At 51.3% G+C, this 23,329-nt stretch overlaps 1 protein-coding gene across 1 annotated transcript in view; it reads left to right on the top strand.

Moving 5' to 3' along the window:
- The first annotated feature begins 1,536 nt into the window (after positions 1-1,536).
- ETS1 (ETS proto-oncogene 1, transcription factor) overlaps positions 1,537-23,329 on the top strand; it is an 83,173-nt gene continuing 61,380 nt past the window's right edge. Inside the window, exons 1-3 of the mRNA XM_083877998.1 lie at positions 1,537-1,628; positions 11,098-11,180; positions 13,908-14,043. Of these exons, the coding sequence (XP_083734124.1) occupies positions 11,109-11,180; positions 13,908-14,043 (208 nt within the window). The 5' untranslated portion in view covers positions 1,537-1,628; positions 11,098-11,108. The remainder of the gene's footprint in view (positions 1,629-11,097; positions 11,181-13,907; positions 14,044-23,329) is intronic.

Below are 23,329 nucleotides of genomic sequence, written 5' to 3'. Positions count from 1 at the left end.
CAGGGGTTATCCCTCTCCCCACACACTGATCCCCCAGCAGTGACAATGCTCAGATGTCCAGGCTGTTTTGTTTTATTCCTGAGGGTGCTGCTAAATTCCCTGGAAATCAGCCCCTCCTGCAGATGCTCTGCAAGCAGAACTTCAGGGTGTCAGAGTTGGGGGCTCTTTGCTGCTCTTCTGTTACATTTCCCTGCATTTCAGATCTCCAGGGAAAATCCCAGCAGCTGCTCCCATTCCCCACAGGGAACCCTCGGGGCTTTGGCCCTGGCAGGGGCTGGTCCAGGGCTGCTCATGGAGATCCGGGAGGGAATCCCTGCTGGAGCCGGGCAGGATTTCCAGCCTGGAGCCCTCTCCTGGAGGAAAAGGCACCTCTGCTGCCTGAAAAGGGAGAGGAGGGATGGACACGTCCACCCAGGATTTGGGGGAGGTGCTGGCATTTGGAGCTCCCTGGGCAGGCTGAGAAGAAGAAAACAGGGGTGCTGGGCAATGACAATCCCAGATCAGGCTCTTCCAGAGCCTCGGGATAACTCACAGGGGCGTTAAAGGGGTGAGAGCACTGCAGGCTGTGTCTGCTCCACTCCCTGGTCTGGCCGGCCGGGGATGTGCCTCCTGCCCTTCTCTGTGTGGAGAGGCCCCGGACACCTTTACCTGCCTTGGGACCGGAGAGATGCGGGTTGGGACCGTCCAGCCCTGTCTGAGCTGAGCCAGAGGCCCCCAGTGCTGCCCCAGTGAGTTCCCTCTCCAGCTCCTCACTGCAGGATTCTTCCTTCAGCTTTTAGGGTTTTAAATCAAGCAGAGGCTACCAGGGTGTATTTTTGGTCCCAGAGGCACATCCCGAGGGTTTGTAGGGTCTGGGGGAAGGAGGAGAGGAGAGGAGAGGAGAGGAGAGGAGAGGAGAGGAGAGGAGAGGAGAGGAGAGGAGAGGAGAGGAGAGGAGAGGAGAGGAGAGGAGAGGAGAGGAGAGGAGAGGAGAGGAGAGGAGAGGAGAGGAGAGGAGAGGAGAGGAGAGGAGAGGAGAGGAGAGGAGAGGAGAGGAGAGGAGAGGAGAGGAGAGGAGAGGAGAGGAGAGGAGAGGAGAGGAGAGGAGAGGAGAGGAGAGGAGAGGAGAGGAGAGGAGAGGAGAGGAGAGGAGAGGAGAGGAGGACACACACAGGATCAGGATCAATGCCAGGAGCCCTCCAGGAGGGATTTCTGCCATGGGGCACCACCTGGGCTGGGATTTGGGCACCAGGGGCTGCAGCAGCCCCACCACGGTCCCTGTGCAGGAATAAACTCACAGCACCCCGGGGCTGCAGCAGCACTCCCGGACAGGCTGGAGCCCTGGGTGGACATTTCCAGGGCTGGGCACCCAAAGGCCGCCCATAGCGGGGCTGGCAGGGCTGGGTGCCCCCTCCCCACCCGGGGCAGGGGCTGCTCTGTGTCCCCAGCGCTGTGACACGGCCGGAGGTGGCTCTGTCCCGGGCTCGGGCTGACCACTCCCCCTCCCTCTGAATAACAGCCCTGCCTGGAACATTTATCGCTATTTCCATCCTCCCGGCTCCGGCAGCGCCAGGTACTGGGGAGGAGAGCGGACAGCGCTGTGGGGAGCCGTGGGGAGCAAAGAGCTTTTCCCATCGGGTCCTTCAGCCGTAAGTGGTGCCGGGGGAGGCTCTGGGGCTCTTTAGGGGGTTGGAGGGACCTGTGGATTTTTCAGGGCAGTCAGGTCTGGTTTGTGGTCGATTTGCTTTTCCTCTCTCCAGTTTTCCTCTCTCCAGTTTCCAGTTTCGCCCAGTAATTGATTTGTGTCTCTGCTACGGCAGGATCTTCTGTAAATGTCTCAGATTATGCTTCCCTTTAAAATATATATATATATATATTTATATGTATAAAAAATATATATATAATATGTATATATATATAAATATTTGGTACATGATTTTTATAGAGAGATTTAGGAGAACATTATTATTATTTTCTCCATAGAGGTGGAAGGCTGTGCACTGGCATTAGCACAGCAAATTAAATTTGCAGTTCCTTTGCTGTTGTGAGTTGGGATTTGGTTTTGGCGTAATTTGCTTTGGTTTTGGTGTAACTTGGTTTGGTTTTGCTGTGAGGGAGGGGAGAGCTGAACTACCTGGGGTTGGTCAGACAGACCCAGGGCTGGTTCCTGCTCTGCAGGGAGGGTTGGAGGGATTTGCTGTGCCCCCTCCAGGTGATGCCCCCCCTGGAGGGCCCTGAGTGCCCCAGGACCGGGGTCTGCCCTGGGGACCAGCGGGACAGTGACAGCTGCAGGGATGAGCTGCCATCCCTCGGGAAGAGCAGAGTCCTGCCCGGCCAGCCCAGGCAGGGGGATTGTCAGTCCCTGGGGAGCCCAGCCAAGGCCTCCCCTTCCCTTTGGGCTGTAAATCACTGCCCCAGCACCCTCACTGGGTGTCAGAGTCACCATCAGCCTCCATCCTGTGCTTGGAGCCTTTGGGGGCTGGGGCTGAGCTGGGGATTCTCCTCCTCCAGCCCATTCCCGCTGGGTCTGCACCTTCCCCTGCCTGCCGTGTAAATAATTCTCGGGCAAACCTCAGTTTTGGGGCAAGCCCAAGGTTTTGGAGCATTTTCTCCTTGCCCAGGGGCTGGGGCTGGGCTCTCTCCTCCTCCAGCCCATTTCCACCAGGTCTGCACCTTCCCCTGCCTGCTGTGTAAATAATATCCAGGCAAGCCTGAGGTTTGGGTGAGCCTGAATTTTGGGGGCATTTTCTCCTTGCCCAGGGGCTGGGGCTGGGCTCTCTCCTCCTCCAGCCCATTCCCGCTGGGTCTGCACCTTCCCCTGCCTCCCGTGTAAATAATGTCTGGCCAAACCTGAGTTTTGGGCCAAGCCTGAGTTTTTGGGGCATTTTCTCCTTGCCCAGGGGCTGGGGGTGTATGTAAGCCCGAGGATGTGCGTGTCCCTTGTCCTCAGGTCACCACAGAGCTTTAGGGGGGGCTGTGTGTCCCTCCAGGTGACAGAACTCTTTCCCACCTGGCAAGTCGAGGGACAGAGACACACAAGGTGACCCCACCTTCCCCAGGGGTTGGAGCCCTGTGAAGAGCAGGGTTTGGGGGGATTTGGGCAGGATGGGCCAGGTGTCCTGCTGAAGGTCCCACAGGGATCCTGGGGGCTCCCAGCCCTGCCCAGACCCCTGTGCCAGGGGAGAGGCTGAGGATGGGGAAGGTGTGAGGGGTCAGGTCCCACCCAGGGGGAAGTGGGACAGACTGACCCTGTTCTTTCCCCTTTTGCTCTGCCCCAGCCTGGCCCGTGTCACTGTGTGAGTCTCCTCTGCACAGAGGCCAATTCCACAACTGACCCAATTAACCCTCCCTTCACACCCCCCTGCAGCTCCCAGTGGCTGCCCCGAGCCAGAACAGGCTGATTTAATGGGCACAGCTCTGACATCCCACCCAAACCTGTCCGTCCTGCCCCGAGCCAGAACAGGCTGATTTAACGGGCACAGCTCTGACATCCCACCCAAAGCCTGTCCCGCCTGCCCTGAGCCAGAACAGGCTGATTTAATGCCCACAGCTCTGACATCCCACCCAAAGCCTGTCCCGCCTGCCCCCTGCTCTCAGCTCACTCTGTGTCTGCTCATGGGGCTTTATCTCGGCTCAATTAGAGCTGAGTAATCGATGGATGAGCAGGAGAAACGTAGAGAAAAATCAGTTTGCTGCAAGCACAGAGAGCGAGGAGGGCTGTGTGAGCCTCGGCCAAACTTTAACCACCCTGGAGATGCCAATCCATTCCAGCCGAGCGGGGAAGGCTCTTGGGATCCCAAGTTTCGCCCAGTAATTGATTTGTGTCTTTGCTACCGCGGGATCTTCTGTAAATGTCTCAGACGATGCTTCCCTTTAAAAAAAAATTATTTATATACATCCCAGTCAGGCAAAAAATTATATATATATACATCCCCCTAGGGCAAAAAATATTATATATATACATCCCCCTGGGGCAAAAAAATTTATGTATATACATCCCCCTGGGGCAAAAATTTTTATATATGTACATCCCCCTGGGGCAAAAATTTTATATATATACATCCCCCTGGGGCAAAAAAAATTATGTATATACATCCCCCTCGGGCAAAAATTTTTATATATATACATCCCCTGGGGCACCGAGGGAGGGAAGAGCCCCTCAGGAGCAGCCAGGGATGCTCTGAGAGGCAGCTCCTGCCCCATCCTTCCCCCCAGCGCCAATCCCCCGGCAATCACATCCTCAGCATCGCCCCCTGACTTTCCCTGGGTGACCTTTTCCCTGCCCTTTGACCCCCGGGGTGTTTACAGGGATGCAGAACACGCCCCATTGTTCACTGCAGCATCACCCACTGCCCTGCCCTGCGGGGAATTGGGTACGAGCACTCTGAAGTTATAAAAATCTTTAAAAACATGGGATTTAGCGTGGCCCATCTGTCCCAAACCATGGTAAAGCACTTTTCTGTCCATCATTCCGCTCCTGCCTTAGGGATGCTCATTTTGTCCGGGGCTGAGGAATGGGAGGAGGATTCTGGACAATCCCCAATTCCCCCAGGAAAGGGGTGGAAAGTGCCCGCAGCCCAAGGGTTAAAGCCTGGTGGAAGGATGTTCATTTCCATCAGCTCTTTGCCCCACCCTCTCAAAGATGATGAATTATTGTTCGATGCAGAAATGAGTTGGTTATCACTGAGCAGCGCTGGGTCGCACAGGCGGCCCGGGGGTTGCTGCAGGTTTTAAATCCTCGATTCACCTGCTTGGAGCCAGAAATACTTTGGTGGTGTTGCTGGTGCTGCCTCATCCTCCTGGATTTTTATCAGACCCCACGGAAAAGGGATTTTCTGGGTTTATTGGGATGGAGGGAAGTGCCCAGAGAGGGTTTGGTGCTGCCCCAGGTGTGACACCTCCCAAGGAGGGTTTGGTGCTGTCCCAGGTGTCCCAAGGAGGGTTTGGTGGCTCCCCAAGTGTGACACCACCCAGGGAGGGTTTGGTGCTGTCCCAGGTGTGACACCTCCCCTGCTGGCCCAGCTGGGCTGGGGGATGTGGGACTGAGCTCAGTGTGGTCCTGCAGCTGAGAAATTGGGAACACTCTGAGCCTCAGGACTTTGCAGCAGAGCCGTGGATGGAGCATTAAGCTGGAAAAATAGAGATGGGAGTCGTCTCTTCTCACTGGGAACTCACTGTGGCATTTCCCTTTTCCTATCCCTAAAAAACCATAAAACTAAAACATTGTATGAAAATACTCTGAAATGTCTTTTGCTCCATTTCCCTTTTCCTATCCCTAAAAACACGTAAAACTAAAACATTGCATGAAAAATCCCTTAAATGTCTTTATATATCCATCAGAAAAAAAGTTCACTATATTCTACTATTCATTTCAACTCCTGCAGGGGGATGTGTGTATGTGTGTGTTAATCATGAGCACAAACAGCTTTTCCCTTTTTGAACCAAGCTTGGTAATTGACTTAAAATTAAAATTAAAAAAAAAAAAAAAACCAACAAATCCAACCTTGTAAAAGAGGAGGGATGGACGTTGAAATGAAATTAAAATTTTAATTTAGTTTAGAAATGACCCAGGAGTGTAATAGCTTTGACTGGTGCTTGATCAAGCCCCAGAATTAATGCTGGTTCTCCCACACATGTTTTCACCATAGGACAGGAATAATCAGAGCAAACAATAAGGCTGAAATCAAGCTGTTCAGTCATTAAGGATTTTACCAAATGCTTCTGATCCCCCTGTATTTTCCAGCAGCCCTCAGCAAGCCTTGCCTCTGGATTATCTCGATGTAAATCTGCAGTGATTTCCTCAGAACCAGCCAAATTACCTGCCCGGAGAGCTGCAGGCTGGAGTGGAGCTGAGCTGAGCCCTGACAGCAGCCAGGGGAGGAGAGCAGCTCCGTGGGCTCGTGTTAGAGGAAGCTGAGGAGAGGCAAAATATCACTGAGCCATCAGGGAAACTTGCTGACAGCGAGAGACGTTTTGGGCTGTGAAGTAGTTTCCTCTGGGAAGTGGTGGAAGGTCTGTTAAAATTAGCCTGGACAAGGCAAAGCAGAGCTCCCTCTGTGCTGCCTCTGCCTCCCCTTCCACAGCCGCCTTTCCAGAGCACAGGGATTATTCTATGACCAGGATTGTGCTTTTCCAGAGCACAGGGTTTACTCCATGAGCCCAATTGTTCCTTCCCAGAGCACAGGGTTTATTCTATGACCAGGATTGTGCTTTTCCAGAGCACAGGAATTATTCCATGAGCACGGGAATTATTCCATGAGCACAACTGTGCTTTTCCAGAGCACAGGGTTTATCCCATGAGCCCAACTGTGCTTTTCCAGAGCACAGGAATTATTCCATGAGCACAACTGTGCTTTTCCAGAGCACAGGGTTTATTCCACGAGCACAGGGTTTATTCCATGAGCAGGATTGTGCTTTTCTAGAGCACAGGAATTATTCCATGAGCACAGGAATTATTCCATGAGCACAATTTTGCTCTTCTAGAGCACAGGGTTTATCCCATGAACACAATTGTGCTTTTCCAGAGCACAGGAATTATTCCACAAGCACAATTCTGCTTTTCCAGAGCACAGGAATTATTTCATGACCAGGATTGTGCTTTTCCAGAGCACAGGAATTATTCCACAAGTACAATTCTGCTTTTCCAGATTTTCCAGGAATTATTCCATGCACAGGATCTGCTCACTCCCCTTTTCCAGCAGGGCTTGGCACCTTCTGAGGCCTTGGACTGGTCTCTTTTGGGATTCCTCCTTCAGAGATCCCACAATTCCAGGTCCTTTCCACATCCTCCAGCCCGTGTTTCTCTGTCCTTTAACCCACAAAACCCGTGTCAGATTGGGGAACTGGTTTAGTTTGTGTTTAACCAGGACTTCTCTTGAACCCACAGATATGGGGATGCAAATCCTCGCTGAGTTTTGTGTTGTGCTCCCGCCCCTCTCTTTGTGCTTTTTAACAGCTCAGTTTGGAGGGGGAAGAGAAACCAGAAAGCAACTGGCCCTTAATGTCCTGGAGCTGCTGTCTAGAGATGCTAATTCACCTCTTGCAGGCTGCTGTGGGAGTTTCTGGGGCTGTTTGGCAGCTCTGCTTAAATCCTATTGCTATTCCTGGCTGGGTGAGGCCCGTCCTGGGTGTCAGGATGGGTTTGGTGGTGCTGCTGTCACTGCACAGCCCCGGCCTCGAGCAGCAGCGTGCGGTGCCTTGCTGGAAGGTTCAGCCTGAGAAAGATGCAAACGACACCCAGCCAGGCGTGAAGGCGGCTCTCGAGAGCTGCTGCTCCATCAAAGGGGGGAAAAAACCCCAAACCAAACCCCAGGTGATGCTGCATGAGCTGCAGGGCAGAGAACAGAGCTGCAAGGCAGAGAACAGAGCTGCTCCTGCTCTTTGGCTGCTCTCTGGGACTCGTGGGTGTCACTGCATCAGTGACATGTCACCGTGTCACCGTGTCACTGTGGTGAGCAGCCCACAGCCCTCCCTGGCTCCATCTCACCTCCTTTGGCTTCATCAGCCTTTGTTTTAGGGCAAGGCCAGCCCTGAGATGGTTCCCATGTGTTCCCATGGGCTCAGGTGTGGGGTGGGCTGGGTTGAGCACCTTGCCCTGCCTTAGGGGGTGCCCTTCGTGCCAGGTGTGAAAAACGAGGGTCACTTTTTGGTAAATTTGAAGAAATATGTTTAATTTAAAAAATTAAGACAATTAGGAGATAAAAAAAGCAAAGTATGGCCAGGTGACTTGACTCAGCCAAGTCCACACTTTGCCATATCAGAGACATTCATTAAACACCCTTTCTATTGCATCAGTTTGTGAATATTCATATATTTCCATAAACTAGTTTCTATATTTTAGGAACTGTTTTTCATGGTCTCTTTTTGGGTTCACCTTTTTAGAGCATTTGTGTTTCTGGGCTATGTCTTCATTATTGCCTTTAGCTTGGGTTTTGGTCCAGACTTTCTTTAGGTGGTGGATGCTGATAGCTGGTGTATCAACAGCAGAGTCTTTACATGTTCACTGATGTTATTCTGACCAAACAGACAGTTTAAGCATATTTATATCAACTACTCCCACTATGCCTAATCTTCTTTTACTAATAGCAGAAATACAAAACTTATATCCTATATCCTCACCACAACATTATTAATCATACAGCACCCACCTTGCAAAAAGCCAATTTTATAATATACATTTATAACAAAGGGATGCTGCACCCTGGAAATGCTCAAGGCCAGGTGGGGACAGGGCTTGGAGCACCCTGATCTCATGGAAAATGTCCCATGGAATGAGGTGGAACAGGATGAGCTTTTTCCTTGGACCCCAAAGGTTGTGTGCTGGCTCAGGGTGCAGCAATGGCTCCACACACACTCTGCCTGCCCCAGCTGCAGGGAGATTTTTAACGCCTGGTCGGGGTGGGCTGGCAGGGCGTGCACAGAGCTGAGCTCAGTTAAACCTTCTCAGCCACACTAACTCACACTCGGTGTGGTTTCTTGGGTACAAAGAGAAACCAGCTGCTTGTTCTTCCACCACCGCGTAGGGAGGGGGGGTAGATTTTGCAGTCTCGTGAATTAAAAAAAAAAAAAAAAAAAAAAAAAAGAGAAGTTTGAAAAAATAATAATAAAAAAAAATCTGCTGGTGTTTGAGGCAGCGTTAGTAATAACCAGCAGGAAATGATGATGATAATTTAATACCGTGCACACGCAGGTGTTTTGTGCTGGGCCATTACTCACAGGGCGCAGGGGAGATGCTCTGGGGGGTCCCTGTTTGCTGAGGTGATGAGTGAGACACAGCCAGAGCAGCCCTGCCCTTCCCTGGAGGGTGGAGAACTGCAGAGAGCCCAGACAGCAGCACAGCCCTGGGGGAAGAGCACAGGGAGGGCTGGGAGAGGATCCCAGAGCTCCAGGGAAAAGGAGCACAGGGAGGGCCGGGAGAGGATCCCAGAGCCCCCAGGGGGGGAAGGAGCACAGGGAGGGCCGGGAGAGGATCCCAGAGCCCCCAGGGGGGGAAGGAGCACAGGGAGGGCTTGGAGGGGATCCCAGAGCTCCAGGGAAAAGGAGCACAGGGAGGGCTGCGAGGGGATCCCAGTGCCCCCAGGAGATGTTCAAGAGTCCAGGGTAGAAGTGGAGGCTGGAGGTGACGTGGTTGTGATGGTTCTCCTGAGGAAAGCTCTCAAGGTATCTGGAGGTCGTTGCTTTCAAGAAAACAATCCAGATTTTGGTCAGAAAGAAGGCAGGGTTGTGGCAGCACATCTCTACCCAAGGCTGGAGAAAGGGAGAGCATCATTTCTGTTATTTTGGGGGCACTTTTGGGGCACAGACACTGCACACAGGGCTGCCAGGAGACACCAGGATCGTTCCTGCCTGCTCTGGATCTCCCACCTCCCTCTCCTGGAGGCAGCCACTTGCTTTCTGCAGGCAGAGGTGCTTTGCTGCTGCCCAGACTGGAGCAATGAGGCAGCACCAAGCTCCTGTCACTTAGAATATCAATTAAAACCACTGCAGCCTTTTAAAAGTCCCACCCTGAGACACACTCAGGATGGACAAACAGCCAGGGCTGCCATTGCAATGGCTCTTGAGGCAGCACCAGGAGATCTGCTGTGCAATTGTGAGCAGAAACTGCAGAGCTGGAGCACTTCCAGCCCAACAGGCTGTGGGGTGGGAGCTGAGGCTGGTGTGAAGATGAAACCCTCTGGTGTTCTGGGCACTGGGGAGCTGGAGCCTTTGCTGTGCTGGGAAAAGGCTCCAATAACTCATTTTGAAGCTCCATCCCCAGGGTTTCCCCGTGTGTCACATAAGCCCATCCCTGCAGTCCCAACCTGCAGCGTGAGGCTCCTCTCTCACAGGAGCTGAGCACAAACCGTGTGGAGAATGAGTCTGGGGAGGGAGCTGGGACAGGGGCTCAGCCTGGAGGAAAAGGAGGCTCAGAGGGATCTCCTGGCTCTGTAAGGAAGGGACATCCAGGGGAGTTCAGGCTGCTCTCCCAGGGAACAGGTGACAGGAGTAAAGGAAACAGCCCCAGGCTGCAGCAGGAGAGGCTGAGGTTGGATATCAGGAAAGTTCCTTCACTCAAAGGTTTGCCAAGCACTGGCACAGCTGCCCAGGGCATGGTGCAGTCACCTCCCCTGGAAGTGTTAAAAAAAAATGTCTAAAGTGGCACTTGGGGTAGTGGTGGGCCTGGCAGTGCTGGGTTGAGGGTTCTGGGGTTTTGCTGTAATAACTCAGGCAGGGGTTGCAGCTGCAGTGCTCACAGCCCAGGGCTCTGCAGGGACACAGAGATGCTCCCCAGGAGCTGGAGCCGTGTCCTCAGGGAGGTTAAAGCAGCTCCTCTGCATCCCCTTGGCTCCAGTCCCATCCTGCCAGGCTGTTCCCCTTCCCTTTTCCCTCGGAGTCACATCCCCCAGAGCACAGACACTGCCTTGGCCCTGCACTTTCCCTTGCACTGCAAGGGGAGAGGGAGAAACACCCACACCTCTGATATCACACCCACATCTCAGCTCCTCCGCCCCAGCCACACAAATGTCTTCACTGAGGATTAAAAATCTCAGCTAATGAGCAGCTCTGGCAGGATGATTTGCCCAGGGGAGTGAATCCCCTGTGAGGGATGCCATGAATTTCACGGCAGAAATTCAGCCAGGGAAGCCTAAGCTCGTGTGGATAAAAACAGGGGATGTGTCCTGCAAACAGCAAAGTTCTTTGTGAGACAGGCTGGGCCTGACAAAGCTTTCACAGGAAAGGTGTTGATCTCAACAAACTGCCTTTTTTATTATTTTTTTTTCCTCTTTCAAAAGAAAAAAAAAACTGGCAACGATTTCCCACCTATTCTCCAGCAAAGGAAATATGATCTCATCTTCCATCAGAGCAGCTCTCTGGGCTTGCAGGTGATAATTCATTCCCCATTGTCAGGCCCTGCCCTGGTTACACTCCTGCATCTGGGGGCTGCATTGTTGATACCGCCCCTCTAATCACAATATTTCCTATTAATCCAGGTATTTTTTCCCTCTCAACTTTCCCAGCCTAAACTCCCTAAGGTGACAGTCTGCTCCAAGCTTCAGGCAGCTGTGGGAAGTATGGATTTAGCTGGTTCTGCCAGTTTTTATGGCATGGAAAATCTAATGCCCCTCTCCACTCCTGCAGGCACCCCCAGGATGATGAGTTATTATATGGACACAACCATTGGAAACTCAGCTCCTTATCCTTTGGCTCGGCCTGGAATGATGGTAAGGAATGGACAGGACAAGGGGGAATGGCCTTGCACTGAATGAGGGTGGGCACAGATGGGATTTTAGTGAGAATTTGCCCCTGGGAGGGTGGGCAGGCCCTGGCACAGGGTGCCCAGAGAAGCTGTGGCTGCCCCTGGACCCCTGGCAGTGTCCAAGGCCAGGTTGGACTTTGGGGCTTGGAGCAGCCTGGGACAGTTGAAGGTGTCCCTGCCCATGGCAGAGGTTGGAGTGAGACAGTTTTAGGGTCCCTTCCAATCCCAATCCCTCCATGACCCTATAACAGACAGGAATTGGGGCTGGTTTCCTCCCCCAGCAGTTTTCTCTCAGGTTGCTGTGATTCCTCCAGCCCTGACCTAACTATCCAAGGTTTTAAGTGGTTCAGAGCAGTCCTGAACTCCAAGTGTTTACCCAGAGCTTCCCTGACCCTCCGGAGCCTGCAAACCTCCCCTGGAGCCTGCAAGCCTCCCCTGGAAACGGGACCCTGCATCGGATTTCCTGCGCTTGTGTCGGGAGGATTGGCAGGGGGGCATTGTCTGCCTGCTCCGTCTGCTGACCTGCTCCTGGGAACAGTGGGACCAGCACAGGGCAGGGCAGGATTTGGGAAAGGTTCCTGTGCTGGTCTGGAATTTTGGGTCAGTGGGACCAGCACAGAGCAGGGAAGGACTTGGGAAAGGTTCTCATGGTGCTCTGGAGTTTGGGATCAATGGGACCAGCACAGAACAGGGCAGGGCAGGATTTGGGAAAGGTTCCCGTGGTGTTCTGAAGTTTTGGATCAATGGGATCAGCACAGGGCAGTGCAATATTTGGGAAAGGTTCCTGTGCTGTTCTGGGGTTTTGGGTCAATGGGACCAACACAGAGCAGGGCAGGAGTTGGGAAAGGTTCCTGTGGTGCTCTGGGGTTTGGGATCAGTGGGATCAGCACAGGGCAGGGCAGGACTTGGGAAAGGTTCCCACCCTGTTCTGGAGTTTTGGGATCACCCCAGTGCTCCCCATCCCAAACCAGCTCTGTTCTGTTCACAGCTGATGGGAGGTTGTGTAAAATAAAGGTTGGAGTGTGATCCTGGGACAGGTTGGGCAGGGATTTGAGCCTTTTTTTTTTTTTTAGGGAAATCTGGTCCATATTTAAATAAATCAGAGCTATATTCAGGGAAATCAGATCTCTTTTTAGAAAAATGATATTTTTAACCATTTTTCCAAAGAACTGCTGAGCGTTAGAGGTCAGATAAGCTCTGGGCTGACACCTCAGGCTGCACAGAACTTGTGCTAAAACCCAACATTTCCCCCAAATCAGGAAGAAAAGCCCACCCTGAGCCAGGAAATATTCCCAAGGCAGCTCCATAGCTTTCCCTTAAATGGTTCCAAGCCAGCATTTGGCTTTTAAATATTGATTTGCCATCAAGGAAATCTATTCCCCCGCAGGGAAATGGTAACAATGATAAAAAATTCAAACATCCTGTATTTTATTTATAGATGTGTGCATGGTATTGTCTTCTTCTAGGGAGACAAAGGAATGCAATGCATTTATTGTATGGTATATTTGTATATGTGTGTGTGCCCATGGAAAAAAAAAATTAAAAATTATATATATTTATATATTTATATATATTATATATATATGTATATACAGATGTGTGTAATAAATATGGTGTAATAAATATGTATATTCACACATTATGTATATAAATATATATGTATAAAATAGGTGTGTACAAAATAAAATTAAAATTATATCCTGGGATCATTTATTAAAGCTTTGTTCCCAATCTAAAAAGATATATATATATATCTTATATATATGTATATTTATATATTTTTATATATATATTTAAAATATATATTAGACATATATATGTCTCTCTATATATGTCTAATAAAGACCTCATATATATATATGTCTAATAAATATTTTTCCTTATAATTTTGGCTTCATATACAATAAAAATAAATGTGTAATTTATATTGAGTTATAAGCCAGGATTACATGGGTGTGGGTGTATAAATGCTCATATCACACATATAATCAGTATATCTAAAATATATATTGTGTTAGCACATAATAATACATTATATAATAATAATTATATAGTATAATAATACATAATAATAATAATTATATAATGTTTGGATAATAATACATTTTATTATATACATTATATAAGACATATTATATTATATTATATTATATTATATTATATTATATTATATGTTTGTAACTCACATACCCATGTGTGCACACCACATGTATAAACATGTCTGTGTACTCAACAATAAAATATATTTATATTTATATTTATATTTATATTTATAAATATTTATATAAACATAAATACCCAAATATCAAGAAAATAATCCCAAATAATATCCCTATAAAGAGGAACATAAATCTGACAGCTGGGATCAGGCTCCCCCACAGGGCTGGGTGCAGACTGTCCCCACATTTTGGGGGATTTTTGGGGCCTTTTGCTGCCTAAAAATTATAATCCCAATTATGGGGAGTGAAACAAACCCCTGTCACAGAGAGTGTCCCCCAGGCTGAAATCCCACCAAGCTCAGCCTCACTCTGACCTTCAATTTTTCCTCATACTGGTTTAAAAAAGACCCTTTTTGACCCTCAGCCAGACAAGCTGGGATCTGCCACAGCAGGACCTGCAGCCTGACTTTGGGGGAAAACCAAAATTTTGGGGTCCCTCTCCCCTGCTGACAGTTCCCCTCTGCTCCTTCCAGAAACAAGGTCCCTGCGAGGAGCCCTGGGTGACGTGTGGCTTCCAGGTGTCCTGCTGCCCTCCCCGGCCCTGCTGTCCTCTGTGGGATGAGGCCACCACGCAGGAGGTGCCCACGGGGCTGGAGCACTACAGCACGGGTAGGACATTGGGGTTGGGGTGGGATGTGACATGGGGGTGGCATTTTCCCTGTGCTGGGGGGGCTCAGAGCAGCCTCGGCTGGAAAAAATGAGGCTGGATCCCTACCAGGTTCTGTTTGTGGTGTCCTTCCAGATTTGCTTTCTGCCCCTAGTCCTTGGGGCAGAAAAAATCCCCTTCATTTATTGGGGTTTTTTGCCCTTTGTGACTCCCTCAGGCACAGCATCACAAGGTTGTGTGGTCCCCTCACTCAGAGGGGTCACAGGTTGTGATGTGGGTCAGAGGACAGCAGGCAGCAGCAGGTCAGACATGGAAATCTTGATTTTCTGACTCCATCAACTTATAAACACTTTATACAAAAACCAAGGATTGGCCAAAAAGGGGCACGACCTCATGGACCTCATTGGTCACTGTGACCGTCAGTCAAGTTCTCCTCTCAGAGAACAACTATGCAAAACACAAGATAAATTCTAAAAATACATAGAGTTTACATGAAACAATGTGAGAATCAGGCTGCAAAGATTCAAACACTTGAAAGCAAGAAAATGCAGGGCAACAAGGTTGGTACCTGTGCCCTGGTGGTGTCACTTGTCCCTTAGTGAAGATTGGCCCAGAAAGCAGAAAAAAACCTGAAATATGGGGATTTTCTGTATCTATTGTCCTCCTGTGGAAGTGATGCTGAAGGATGGAAAATTCCTTCTTCTCTGTCGTGGTGTGGGAGAACTCCCTTCCCCTTTCAGCTGGTGCTTTTGCTGATTTTTGGAGTTTTGAAGCTCTGTGTGCACCTCCCTTGCATGCCAGAGCAGCATCAGGGGCTTTGGGAGGGTCCCATGGGCAGGGTGGACCTGCCAAGCTGCTGTTGCATCCTCTGCATTTCTCCTGGTGTTTGCAGCAGGACTGATGTCCTGGCTCCTGGTTGGTGCCTTTGGAAAGTGGCGTCCATGAAGGCTTGAAGGGAAACAGGGAATTCCCAAATTTCCATTCCACCCTGGTGGTAAATTTGGGTCTCCTGTAACTCAACAAGGTGCCCAGAGCAGCTGTGGCTGCCCCAGCCCTGGAACTTGGGACAGCCTGGGATATTGGGAAGTGTCACTGCCCATTGCAAGGGGTGGTACTTGATGGGCTTTAAGGTCTCTTCCAACCCCATTTTGGGATTTTATGATTCTTTGGGGGGTTGGTGGTCACAGAGCTGGAGATGAGAGGCCACAATGGGCCATCAGCTAAAGCAACTCCCTGCCTGGGAGCAGGGAATGTCTTCCCTGCCTGGGCCAAGGGAATATCTTCCCCACCTGGGTCTAACTGATTTCTCCTCCTACACCTTTATGGTTTGGAAGCTGTTAGAAAAGCACCAGAGTCTGATTCTTGCCCCAACACATGAATTTTCATGCTGAGCTTGGACTTTGGGCTGTTTCTCGTGACATGGAAGGTGGGGAGGAATGAGATAACTTTAAGCCCATCCTGGGATTGCAGGACTCCTCTGTGTGAGCAGCTGGCAGGGCAGATGTTCCCTGGCCTGGGGAGGGTGAGGAGGGAGCAGCTCAAGGCTCAGGCATTCCCAGCACAGCCCAACCACAGAACCAAGAGAAAGAGCTTGAATTGCACAGCAGTGACCTTTGCCAAGGGCCAAGATGAAGTTTATGTTTCACTTCAGCCCCACATAAGCCTGTCCTGAAGCGCTTAAACCCCGTGTAAGCTTTTCTGTGGTGTGCTCTGCTCTCCTGTGAGCTGCTCCTGCTCATTAGTATCACTCTCTGGCCCCTGGGGAGGAAAGCCCTGGTGTGCAGAGACTTTCTGCAGCTGAGCACTTCAGCAGAACCAGCCACTGCTGAGGTCGAATGTGCAGTTTGAAATCTCTCCTTGGCAAAGGTTCAGGCATTGGAGTTTTGTATTTTTATTTTCCCCTTTCTCCCTTGGTGAGCACTTGAGTGTGAGCAGGAGATGGACACAGAGAGCTGTGCCTGTGGCCAGGGCAAAGCCCCTCTGCTATTCCCAGGCGTCCTGATTCCAGCTCTTTGCTCAGCTCCCGTGGGTGACCTCTCTCAGCGTGATGTCAGCTCTGCTCTGATGAAATCTGCCCTGGCAGCATTTGGATTTGCTCAAACATTTTGCAAGTCTGTGCCTGGAAAGTTTTTTTTTTAGGGCTTTTTTTTCCCAACCCTCTCCCGTTTTCTGTGGACGTGCTCTCTCCAGGGACCAGCATATCTGCAGCCCAAATCTGCCCTACCCCACCATGGCTCTGTGAACTTTCTTCTTGCAGAGGCTGGAGCCTGACTCAAACATTAGTGAAGCCAGGGGGAAAAAAAAAATCCAAGTTTTGCTGTCTTTTACAGGTTTTGCTCCTTCTTCTAGTGAGTTGGGATGAGCAGGACAGGCCCCTGGGTCTCTTGTAATACCTAAAATGACTTTTCAGTTCTTCCCATTGCAATGCAAGGTGCTCTTTCTCTGATTTGTTATTTTTTAATGTCGCTGTTTCTTCAGTCTAGAGCAGTTTCTAATTTTAAACGAGAGGAAACTCTTATTTGTATATGGGGCCAGGAACAGCCTTTCATTTCTCCTTTGTGTCTCGGCTGCACATGAAAACCATTTGTCATCTATTCTTCTGCTGCACCAGAGGCTATTTTGGTTTTCATGGTCTTGATGTTGGTGAAAGAAACAAGTCAACAAGGAAAATGCAAGTGTGAATATATCCTCCTGCAATAGAAACCCACAACATTTCGAAGAGTTTGAGGGCTGCTTATGTTTAGGGAAGATGCTTTTTGCCTTTGAAGCTGGGGCAAGTTTATTTGCATTGTGCTTGAAGCTGATAAGATTATCCTGTGATATGGATAAAGAAAAGCCTGATGTGGATTTAGCTCATAGATAAAGCAAGAAGGGGTGGAGTTTGAATTTTTTTTTTTTTTTTTTTTTTTTTTATTTTATTTTTGCTTGGAAGGCCAACATTTAAAAATGGACTGGAGTCGGTTTAATTTGTCAGCTTGTACCACAATGTGTGGTGCCCACATTGGGAATGTCACTGCCCAGGGAAGGAAAGAACCATCCCAGAGGTGACAAAAGGCCATCCAGAGGGGGCTGTGGCAGGAGTTCTGCACCAGGACTGTAAAGGCAGCTCTGTCTGAGACACAACTGCAGCTGCCCCAAAGCCACATTTATTTCCTGATGGTGAATCCGTAAGGAAATGGGATCCTGATATTCCTCCCTGGGAATGGTTTTTGGATTATGTGATGTTGGGTGTAAAACTGGAGTGGAGTCGCCTCACTCAGAGGGGACACGAATTGTGATGTGGGTGCAGAGCCACACAGAGGACAGCAGGCAGCAGCAGGTCAGACATGGAAAACTTCTTTATTTTCTGACTCCATCACTTTATATACACTTTTTACAGAAGGCCAGGATTGGCCAAAGAAAGTCACAACCTCATGGACCTCATTGGTCACTCTTACTATCAATCAAATTCTCCTCTCAGAGAAGAACTATGCAAAACACAAGATAATTTCTAAAAATACATATAGTTTACATGAAGCTGTGTGAGAATCGTGCTGCAAAAATTCAAACACTTGAAAGCAAGAAAAATCAGGGCAACACTGGAGTGGAAGAAAATATTTGCCAGTGGAATTATCAAATTATTGTGGGTCTCTGAGTAACCTGATCTGGGGCGGGGCAACCAGGTGGTGCAAGGGCTGGAATGAGGATGATCTTTAAGGTTCCTTTCTGCCCAAACCACTGCAGGATTCTGTGATTCCATTACAGTTTCAGCACGGACACAGTGCTGGCTGTGCTGCCTTTAGGAGCCAAGGGCACTTTAACAGACCTCAGAGTGGGTTTGTTTTCTTGACTGACAGGGGAGATAAACCTGTTGTTAATGGCACTGAGGGATGGAACAACCCTGACTCCAGCGGAAGGAATTGCTACAACTGTTGTGCTGAATTAGCACCCTTGGAGTGAAGGTATTCACAGGCTTTTGGGATATTTTTGGAGCATTTGGGGGACTGCTCGTGGTTTCACTGAGAAATTAATCACAGAATCCTGGAATGGCTTGAAGGAACCTTATGGATCATCTCATTCCATGTGCAGGGACACCTTCCACCAGAGCAGGTGGCTTTGAGCCTGATCCAGGCTGGCCTTGAACAATTCCAGGGATCTTTTGAAGAGCAAAAAGCAGAGCTGGTGTTTCACAGACATCAATTCCTCACAGCCTGGGCTGCCCTGGTGTTGAGCTGGTCGGGCCAGGAGAGCCAAGCCCTTGCAGCTGGAGGAACCCCTCAGTTTGTGCTGAAACCCCTCACTTTCTCTGCTCTGCCCTCACAGGGTGGGGTGGACAATTCCCCTGTGCCCCCACCCTGCTGACCCTGTGATCCTCCTTCCATCCCTGCTCCATCCCTGTTCCCATCCCTGTTCCCATCCCTGCTCCATCCCTCTCCCATCCCTGTTCCCATCCCTGCTCCATCCCTGTTCCCATCCCTGTTCCCATCCCTGCTCCATCCCTCTCCTATCCCTGTTCCCATCCCTGCTCCATCCCTCTCCCATCCCTGTTCCCATCCCTGCTCCATCCCTGTTCCCATCCCTGTTCCCATCCCTGCTCCATCCCTCTCCCATCCCTGTTCCCATCCCTGCTCCATCCCTGTTCCCATCCCTGTTCCCATCCCTGCTCCATCCCTCTCCCATCCCTGTTCCCATCCCTGTTCCCATCCCTGCTCCATCCCTCTCCCATCCCTGTTCCCATCCCTGCTCCATCCCTCTCCCATCCCTCTCCCATCCCTGTTCCCATCCCTGCTCCATCCCTCTCCCATCCCTCTCCCATCCCTGTTCCCATCCCTGCTCCATCCCTCTCCTATCCCTGTTCCCATCCCTGTTCCATCCCTGCTCCATCCCTGCTCCATCCCTGTTCTATCCCTGTTCTATCCCTGCTCCATCCCTGTTCCCATCCCTGTTCCCATCCCTGCTCCATCCCTCTCCTATCCCTGTTCCCATCCCTGCTCCATCCCTCTCCCATCCCTGTTCCCATCCCTGTTCCCATCCCTGCTCCATCCCTGTTCCCATCCCTGTTCCCATCCCTGCTCCATCCCTGTTCCCATCCCTATTTCCAGCCCTCCCAATGTCCCACAGTTCCCCCCAGATCTGTGGCCAAACCTCCCTGATTTTCCACACGTGTGCCCTCCTCTCCCTGCTCTGGTCCCAGTGGAGAACCCACAGGAAAAGGTTTTCCGTGGGCGGTTTCTGGGCTTTATTCCAGGCCCACGCTCAGGGGAAGGGGCTTGGGGAGGAGGAGGAGGAGGAGGGGGTGAAGGTAAAGCTGACCAGGCTCAGCCCGATGGTTTCTCCAGCTGCAGAGCATTTTCCAAGCAAAGCTTTTTTCCTTTTTTTTTTTTTTTTTTTTTTTTTTTTTTTTTTTTTTTTTTTTTTTTTCATGTCCTTTTATCCTATTTTTAACTGCAGCCTCCTTCCTTTTCTCAGCCTCCTCCAACACTTCCCCCTCCCCTGTGCTGTGCTGCCTCCCCCGCACGCTCAGAGATGAATGGGCGCCTTCTCCGGGGGCACGCACAGCTGCTGCTGCTGCTGCTGCTGCTGCTGATGGCTGCAGGACGGCCAGGACCATTCCTGGGCCAGCCAGCCCTTCCCTGGGCCAACCAGGATCAGTCCTGGAGCAGCCAGGATCATCCATGGAGTAGCCAGGATCAGCCCTGGGCCAGTCAGGACCATCCCTGGGCCAGCCAAGATCAGCCCTGGAGTAGCCAGGATCATCCATGGAGTAGCCAGAATCAGACCTGGGCCAGCCAGGATCGGCCCTGGAGCAGTCAGGCCTTTTCTGGGCCAGCCAGTATCAGTCCTGGAGCAGCCAGGATCATCCATGGAGTAGCCAGGATCATCCCTGGGCCAGCCAGGATCAGCCCTGGAATAGCCAGGATCAGCCCTGGGCCAGCCAGGAAAACAAGCAGCAGCACCAAGAGCTCCAGTGTGGCTGCAGGAAGGGATAAAAGGATGTAGAGCCCAGTCTGTGATACCCTGGGGCTCCCTGCAGAAGAGCTCTCAGAGTTTTGGGGTGCCCTTGGAGCAGCACTGACCCCTCTGCAGGGATGGAGCCAGCTGGATGTACCTGTTTGGTGTTCCAGGGGAGGAAACCATCCTGCACCACCAGAAACCATCCTCCACCAGCAGACCAGGCCACACAAAGGGAAACTGGGCAGGGAGAGGGGGGTGTGGTGGTTGAGCCTTCTCGAGAAAATTCCTCAGAACCATGAGCAGAGGGTTTGGTTCCCCATGGCCAGCCCTGGTGGCAGCACTTAGGGGAGGGCAGCAGAAATGAGGAGATATTTGGGACAGGCTTCCCAGAGGAGTGGTGGAATCCCTGACCCTTGAGCTGTTCAAAAAATGTGGCACTGGGGGACACAGTTTAGTGCTGGAGGATGATCTCAGAGGGTTTCTCCAAGCTTTAGGATTCTCTGGTTGTGTTTTCCCCCTTGGATGGACAGTGGGATGCACAGCAGGGCTGGCAGAGGGGCTGTGGGGAATCCAGGACCCTGCAAAGAGCCACAGCCTGATCCCTTCAGCTCCTGGCAGCTCCAGCACCTCTCCCTCCCTCCCTCCCTCCCTCCCTCCAGATGTTCCCCGTGTTTATGGCTGCTGGAGAAAGAGCCTGAACTCTCTCATTAATGCATTTCTCTCTCTTCCTCACATCCAAGCCAGAAGTCTCAGCTCCGAGGCTGCAGCTGGGAAGGCGCTGGGGGTGAGGGGTGGGAGAGGGGAGGGAGGGGTTCTCCAGCCCTCCCGTCCCATTCAACCCCCCCCGAGTCCTCCCAAAATACACATGCCCCGCAAAAAAGAAAAACACTGGCAGATTTTTTATTTCAGAAAGTAAACACTTAGGCCATGGGGGTCTGGAGGTTATGGGAAAAGAGGAAACCATTGGGCTAATCAGGCCGGGACACACTTCCCCTGCTGAAATAAAGCAGAAATCGCTGCTGCCTCGCAGGGCGCTGCTGTGGTTAACCCTGGGGCTGCCAGGGCCGTGGAGAGTTTTCCTTCAATCCCTGGGATTTTGGGGCTTGTGGTTAACCCTGGGGCTGCCAGGGCCATGGAGAGTTTTCCCTCAATCCCTGGGATTTGGTGTCTTTGGTTCACTCTGGTGCTCCCAGTGCTGGGAGCTGGACCCTGATTTTCCCTCAATCGCTGGGATTTTGGGGTTCGTGGTTAACCCTGGGGCTGCCAGGGCCATGGACAGTTTTTCCTCAATTCCTGGGATTTGGTACCTTTGGTTCATCCTGGTGCTCCCAGTGTTGGGAACTGGACCCTGGTTTTCCCTCAAACGCTGGGATTTTGGGGCTTGTGGTTAACCCCATGGTTAACCCAGTGCCATGGACAGTTTTTCCCTCAATCCCTGGGATTTTGGGGTTTGTGGTTCACTCTGGTGCTCCCAGTGCTGGGAGCCAAACTCTGCCCACTTGTTTTCCATCAGTCCCTGGGATTTGGTGCCTCATGGTTAACCCAGGGCCATGGAGTGTTTTCCCTCAGTCCCTGGGATTTGGTGCCTTTAGTTCATCCTGGTGCTCCCAGTGTTAGGAGTTGGACCCTGGTTTTCCCTCAGTCCCTGGGATTTGGTGCCTTGGGGTTCATTCTGGTGCTCCCAGTGCTGGGAGCTGGACCCTGCCCACCCATTTTCCCTCAGTCCCTGGGATTTTGGGCTCGTGGTTAACCCTGGGGCTGCCAGTGGAGCTCTGTGAGCTGGACCCAGCCTGCAGCTTTTCCCTCAGTCCCAGTTTTGTGTCCAGGCTGAGCCGTGGGGTGGAAGGGGAGCCAGCACTCCACAGCAGCCCCGTGGCCCTTTGGGAATGAGCCCTTGGGAATTTTTGAGTAGGAAATGAATTTCCCCCCCCCCCCTGGTTTATGAGCCATCCTACAGAATTTCATCGTTATTCCTGCCTGAGAACTCTGCCTGCAGAGGCTGCAAACCTCTGCAGAGAGGAAATCTCTGCTTGGATCAGCGGGATTTGGGCAATTTCTGCAGAGCTCTGAAAGGTTTGCAGAAAGCTCCATTTCCCCATCCTTGCCAGATCTGCACGAGGTGTAGAAATGATTGGATTGTGGATTCTTTGGTCTCAAACCCTCCAGGGAGGGATCCCTCTGTAGAGCACATGGAATGTGGGATCTGGCCCCAGGAGATGGGAGATCCTTGGTGCTCCCACAGGACAAGGAATGGTCTGAGCCCAGGGGACTTTGTACAGCCTACAAAGTGATCCCAGTGATCCTCCTCAGAGCCTTGGAGCTCCCAGCTCCTTCCCCATCCCCAGCTGTGCACTGGGAATGGGTGTCACTCCCAGGCCTCACACCTTTTGCAGCTCTGTGTGGTTTTGGACAGAGAGATCATCCTGATCTCTGAGCAGGAACGTTTATAAGTGAATACCAGAGAATATCAGAGTGAATATCAGAGACTGGCCATGGCTGGGGGCTGGGTCTGTTCCATCAGACCCAGGGATTGCTGACTCCCTCTGCATCCTCTGCACATCCCTCTGCACCCTGCACATCCCTCAGCATCCTCTGCACCCTCTGCACATCCCTTTGCATCCTGCCAGCCTGGGATTGTCAGAGAACCCGGGCAGACTTTGCACCCAGGTCCCTGTTGAACCCAGGACCCCCAAATCTCATCCCTGCCCTGGTCCCCGAGGGAATTCCCATCACTCTGAGGTTTCCCACGAGCTTTTCCTCTGCCCGGAGCCTGAAAGCAAAACCCAGCAGGGAACAATCTCCAGCCAGGGGAAAGTGATCTTTCCATGGGAGCAGGGAAGGTTTTCCCTCGGCGCTGGGAGTGTGGGCAGGGTGGTGAAAGGTGCCGTCACCGGTTCCTTGAGCCATCAGTCCCCGCTGTTGCGACATTCCCACCGGGAGGCAGAGCCCAGATAGGCGCGGTGGGGGAGCCGCAGACCTGCCTGTCCCACCCTGCTATCTCAGGAATGCATTTGAACAGGAGCTGTTTCTGCAGCCTCTGGAGGTCGGGGGCTTCAGATGGAAATCAACCTCCAGAGACAGTCCCACGGGGCAAATTTCGGGATTTTTGGAGTTGGTGTTGGGCTCAGATAAGCCCCCGAGAGCGCAGATACTTTATCTGAGCCTTATCTGAGCTATTTGCATCACTTCAGCCTGAGAAACTGCTGTCAGACGCTTAGGGGGGGAGGAGGGGGGCAATTAGAATGGTCTGTCGGGAGTTTTAATTGTTATTTCCAACACAGAGGCTCTTCCAGGAGGATGGGACTGCCCTGTGGGCCGGCACAGCCCCGGGAGCTGGTCCAGGCTGCAGAGGGA

The sequence above is a fragment of the Zosterops lateralis genome (assembly GCF_965231275.1).
Source record: "Zosterops lateralis genome assembly, chromosome: 25".
NCBI lineage: Eukaryota > Metazoa > Chordata > Aves > Passeriformes > Zosteropidae > Zosterops > Zosterops lateralis.
This window is presented reverse-complemented; position numbering and strand designations above follow the sequence as displayed.